Source organism: Corvus hawaiiensis, chromosome 5 (genome assembly GCF_020740725.1).
Source record: "Corvus hawaiiensis isolate bCorHaw1 chromosome 5, bCorHaw1.pri.cur, whole genome shotgun sequence".
NCBI classification, from domain to species: domain Eukaryota; kingdom Metazoa; phylum Chordata; class Aves; order Passeriformes; family Corvidae; genus Corvus; species Corvus hawaiiensis.
In genome coordinates, this window is record NC_063217.1 from 12,654,306 (window position 1) to 12,660,305 (window position 6,000).

Below are 6,000 nucleotides of genomic sequence, written 5' to 3' on the forward strand. Positions count from 1 at the left end.
ACCTGAGGGCCATGGATGAAATCCTGAATTCATTAAAGTTAGTGACAAAATATCCTCCCCTAGGGACTAGGGGAATGAAGCAACTGACAATCCATTATTTCAAACTGCAAGCTGATTAATGAGGTAATTTTTATACAGATCGAGGTATGTTTTCTGTCCCCTTCTCCCAGACCCAGAAATATATCCTGACTTGATGTTTCATTCAAACTTTATATAAGAGATGCCAGAATCCTGACACCAGTGTGTTTATTTCTAAGAAGCATTGTAGATACAAATTTTAGTGATGTCTGGACTTGCAAGGTCTGTGGCTTCAGCAAGGGAAAGAGTTTAATCTGGAAAGAATTTACATGTGCAAACTCAATGTGATTTTTCAGAACCTTTCAAAACACCCTTCTTCAAAATATTCTTTAAAATATATAATTATTTACTAAACCTTACTGTTGTATCAAAAGATTTGAAATACGTAGGAATTTTTTTAGACTATTTCTGGAATCATGGTAAAACTCAGCTGTTATTAAAGGTAAAGCTCCAGAGAAAGGGAAAAAGCCTGAAATATATGATCCTTAAGCACTCATAAAAAGCTGGAGGGTAATTAAAAATGACTTATTAAAACATGTTGCTTGTATTATCTTATGATGTGATTATCATGATGTCAAGGAGTGGTCATTATTGGGGGTAACTGTAATTTTCATTGAATAATATGGAAGGGGAAGGCATTGGTAGAAGAAAACCATTAATTCTGGGGAGTACTGGGAAAACCCCTGTTTTTTTCTTATTCTTTCCTGTCTGAAACCCTAAGGTTAAACTCAGCTGTCCTGATCCAGCCATGTTGGTAGACTTTGCACAAGCTGCTGTTTAACTGCCTTTGTTGTCGCTTTCTGTCTGTCTCTCTGCAGTGTGATAATGACAGGTGCGTATAACAACTTTTTTCGAATGTTTGACCGCAACACCAAGCGGGATGTTACCTTGGAGGCTTCCCGGGAGAGCAGTAAACCACGAGCCATTCTTAAGCCCCGGAGGGTCTGCGTTGGAGGCAAACGGAGGAAAGATGACATCAGTGTTGACAGTTTGGACTTTACTAAGAAGATCTTGCACACAGCATGGCACCCAACCGAGAACATCATTGCTATAGCAGCGACAAACAATCTGTACATATTTCAGGATAAAGTGAACTCAGAAATGCACTAGATTTATCAATATCCCTCTATATTTACAAACCAGCCTCTTGAGAGTTGTAGAAGGATGTGATCTTCACAAAAATTGTGGCTTCTGTCGTGGGATTTGTAGGTTGCATCCTTTTCATCCCTCAGCCTGTATCGTTATTGGTGGCAAGCCAATTATTTTCCATCACTGCAACTGTATGAGTAAAAGGCACGACTGCAAATCCAGTACTGTGGTCTGTATTGGTTCCTTTAAATAAACAGGGGTATTGATTCAGTTTGGGAGTGTTCCTGAGGAGGGCTGAGGCTCCTCAGCTCCTGTCCATCCTTTTGAGGGTCTTAGTGGTTTGCAGGACTGTGGTTTTCTGGTGCCCTTCCTGCTTTTGCAGTCCACAGCATTTACCATACTGTTAGAGCTCTTTGCCTCAAACTCTTGATTGCTTTTTTTTCTCCAGTGCTGTTTTCCTGTCTTTCAATTAAGCCGAGCCTCTTTAAAAGAATGAACAGCCACATCCCTTTAGAGCACGTGGCACATTGGAGGGACCTCATGAGAGTTAGAGCTAGAAGCAGAATCCCTGCTGGTGAAAACCTGCCCCATCTCACCCATCCCATTCCCTTCTTTACAGTACTCTCTTATTTATTTATTTATTTATCACATTACTTTGTGCTTCACCTTCCCAAGTGAGTAAGTGACAAACTGGTATAGTTACTCAGCCAGCTTATTTCGACTTTATTCTCCATGGTTCTCTTTTCTCTGTTTAAAACAATAAGTAGTATCTTCATTGTGTAAGGACTATTAAAAAACTTGGCATTGCCACTCTGGAGGGCCTGGCTGGTCAGACACAGCCTGGCAATTCACAAAGAAACCCCTGCTACCGTTTGGGTTGGAGTTCTGGAACCTTGGCTAGAAGTGCTGTCCTTGAAGGCAATGACCAGCTTGAGTGGGAACAGAGTTACATCACTGCTAGACACTTGATAAAGTCCCTTGTTTGTTGTTTGCAGAATGGTTATGTTAATCCTGGCCTTTGGGGAATACAGGCAATGCCTGGTATCTGTAACTGTGAAAAGAATGGGACTGTGAGAGGCAGGACCGCTCAGTGAATTTTAACGCTTTTAAATGAGGCCACTTCTGGGAGACAAAGTTAGTCCCAGAGAAACATGAAAAATCCAAACCAAACAAAACCTTCCTCCAAAGAAATGCTCTTAGATCCATCTCTATTCTGTTATGGTTAGTGATATAAATGGAAAAGGAAAGTACACACAAAGTAGGGCATGCAGGAATGGTATGGGAACGGTGCAGTGGGCAGGAAGTCCTCTTAATCCAGGAAAGGAAAGTTCTGCTGCACCCTTAATAGCTCTGGCAGAAAACTTAATATCCCAAAGGATTTCTACTCTAACCATGAATAAAAGAGCACAACTCACATGGCCTGTTAATCTGCCCATATTAAAACTCCTCAGAAAAAAAAATCTTTAAGCCATTATGCACTGATTTCTTGGTAAGTGGAGAATGTACTGCTGAAGGGATCTGCATGCTTTTGTATTTTGGTTTGGGGGAAGGGTGGGTGAAAATCTGCTTACAAGAAATTAAAAAACAAAGTCTACAGCTTTTATATGACATTTCATTCAATACCACACCTGAAATCTGTCTTTTTGAAGTTTTCTAGATCAATGCTGTATATTTTGTGTGTAGAAGCACAAACGCATGTGCACCAGTTTCCAGCCACACTAAACACATACGGTATGAAATGTGTGGGGTGATTTTAAAGGGAACAAAGAATGTTTGTTTATAAAATACTGTGTGCTGTAGCAGGCATGGACAGTATATGTACATATTTATTCTAATGAAATTTAACAAAATTGCCTTTTCCTTTTTTTTTTCCCCTTGTAAAAAGGTTTGAGTGTGGTAAATTGTATAGAAAACTTGTTAATGCCAAACTACTGCTTCAAGGGTGTCATACAATTTCTTTGAATTTTGGCCCCCTCCATTAATCTTTGCAGCTCAAAAAGAAAAAAAAATGCTATCAGCTTATATTGGCATTTAAAGCTAGAGGTACTGTAAAACATATATTTAGCTTTTAACATTCTCAAGTAAGATTCTGTAGATAACTTATTATAAAGCAGATCTTAATGCAACCATTTTTCGTTTTTAATTTGAAGTACCTTACTCTGTTACAGCTTTGGGTACCAAAAATAACATGTTAAAATTAAATAAACGAATATATCTTTGGAGCTTTATAAAACTAATTAAATACCCAACCAAAATACCATGAAGTGATTATAAAGGAAATAAATAGAAACCTTTCAAAGACCAGTATTCCGTTCCTGTCTTTAACATCATAGTAACAGATCGGTTTCCTGGTTTCTTGAATGTATGGAAAGTTAACATCGTCATTGTGAATGTTTCCAACTTTATTTCTCTTTTTAGTTTGAGCTTTCAGTGGTGTAGAGTAAGTGATGGTAAAGTTGGTAAATCTGATTGTTTTGAAAGCTGTTGTTCATGGCTGCATTTTTTGTGTTGCACAAATTAGCTAACTGTTGTTGAATAAAAATATAAATATGTTAATACCAGCTTTTTCAATAAAACTACAACCAAAACAAGGCATAAATAGATTACTTCAAGGCACCGCTTATTTTTAAGCTAGGCAAGAAAGAGCTGTTTTAGCTCCTTTTACGGAGGAGGAAGAGTCACAGGGATCAGACTTGGAGGGCAAGCTACTGTGGGAACTTCAAGTGTTGTGGCAGGTGGAGGAGGGAACACCATGCCATGAGTGGGATTAGGGTGTTGCATGATGAAGTGTGGGCAGCTGTAGCAGAGCTGGAGACATGCTTTAGTTTCAGTCCCGGGACCAGCTTTTTCTTCTGCTCATAGCCCAAGCTGGTCTTTAGGAGGCTTGAGTCTCAGTCTCCTACAGCTGGAATCAGAGCTATGCAGTGTGAATTGACACACAAAGTCACAGGTAAAAAAAATGGCATTGGTGTTGTCACTGAAACTGCAGGAAAGACAAAAACCCTCCAACAACATTTTTGGTGTTAGAGAATCAAGGCATTACTTTATTTCTGGCCAGGATGTTGTTCTGGCCAGGATGTACAACAGAAATAATTTCATCCACACATAGCCCGGGTGTGCAGAGAAGATCATTCCATGACACATGAATTTTACCAGATTTTTCACAAACTTTATACAGTCAAAACCCATAGAGATTCACTGGTTCAATGTTCATTGGTTCCAGGTTATGTATTTACTAGTATTTGGTTTCCTACTGGATCTGGATTTCTTGGCCTCTGATGTTAATTAGGTCCTCGATCCCTGATTTCCTTATCAGTCTTTTCCGGACCAGGTGTCTCCAACCATGCCAGGGGCCAGTGTCTGGCGTAGGTGTTCCTTGATGTTTGCTGATGGCCGCTGATGTTCTGCTGATGGTCGTTATCACTTTGGGTATCTTTTGGGCTACTTCCAGTCTGTTGAGATATTAAGCTCATCAGGCCTTCGCCTGGTGGAACAATGCCCTGGAAATTTCCCTGGGGGCAAAGGCAAACACAGGTTGGACTCAATGGTATCAAAAGTCTTTTCCAACCTAGTTCATTCTGTGATTCTGTGAAAACTGGCTAAAGTTATAAAATAAGTTGTAAACTTGGTATATTTTCCAACAGTGTCATCACTGGCCAGGTTTGAGACCTTCCAACTGTGGGAGCACACCAGGGATGTGGCCAGGCCTGGCCTCCCAAATGAGACGAATACTGGCCCAGGTGACAAACCAGAGGGCTACCAGCAGAGCAGCATCCTGCTTTCTGCCACCATACTCTATCTCTACCACAGGGAAAAATAAAATATAGTTATAATACAGAAATAAATAACCAAAAAATTGCTGGCTTGGCACACACACTTAAGGTAGGAAACCATTCTCTTTCCAGTCCGAGCTGATGCCTGACTCTCCGTGATGATCATGACGCTTGCCCCAGGTCTGGGGCAGCTCTCTGGAATCTCAGTCCCAGGCAGATGATCCAGCTTGTGCCCAGGGTGAGAGGCCTCCTGCCATCCCTACACATGAGTTACACACTGAGAGGCTGAGGCCTTTCTCTGGGCGCAGTCCAGAATAAATTTGCCTCAGCTGTTACATGAGGCAGAATGTGGCTTTGCACAGTTCCCCCAGAGCTTACATGCTAATTTTTTTCACCCCTTTTTGGGAAGACACAGTCAATCCCACTCATTTAGATGGACAAATATGACTAGGCACTGAAGAGAGAAATCTCAGCTGAAAATCAACACATCAAGCAATACACTATTTACCTTTCCAGTTTTCCTTTTCATCCCCCAATACCCAGAAGGAGCAGAAGCCAGATGGCTCACTTGCATGCTTTTGAAATTTTCACACGCATACTTAGTAGCTAAATACGGCAATTTAACCCTTTGTGGCTTGGAGGAGATACTGGTGTGACCCACCTGGTTCTGCTGTTTGCTGCCAGCAAGTCGTCCTGCTTTAAACATTTGGAGCCTTTGGCTGGAACCTTTGGTTGCCCCTGATGGGAGGGCAAGTAGAAGGATCGTTTGTATCAAATTTTCAGTAACGTTATTATCAATTTGCTCCCACTCCCAATAGGAATTATTTTCCATTTGCAGTCTTGTCAGCAAATTGCATTGAGTCTAAACGTAGAGTATGAAGTCACCTTGCTCATGTGGCAGAACCAGGATTACTGGAATAGGCCTAATTTTATAGGGACAGGGTATGTTTCTTAGTCTCTGTGAAGCCATTAAATGGTCTGGATATTCTGTACAGGCCAGCTCTGGAAAGGTGTGCTCTCAGAGTGCACCATGAAAAAGCATTTCTTAGCAGTGAAATTT

The 6,000-nt window shown here is 40.9% G+C and overlaps 1 protein-coding gene across 7 annotated transcripts in view; it reads left to right on the forward strand.

Annotated features, from left to right (window-relative positions):
* PPP2R2C (protein phosphatase 2 regulatory subunit Bgamma) overlaps window positions 1-3,766 on the forward strand; it is a 209,478-nt gene extending 205,712 nt beyond the window's left edge. For all 7 annotated transcript variants that reach the window (XM_048305270.1, XM_048305269.1, XM_048305271.1 and 4 more), the window contains one exon: window positions 897-3,766. In XM_048305270.1, coding sequence (XP_048161227.1) covers window positions 897-1,188 — 292 coding nt within the window. In that variant the 3' untranslated portion in view covers window positions 1,189-3,766. The remainder of the gene's footprint in view (window positions 1-896) is intronic.
* The last annotated feature ends 2,234 nt before the right edge of the window (window positions 3,767-6,000 follow it).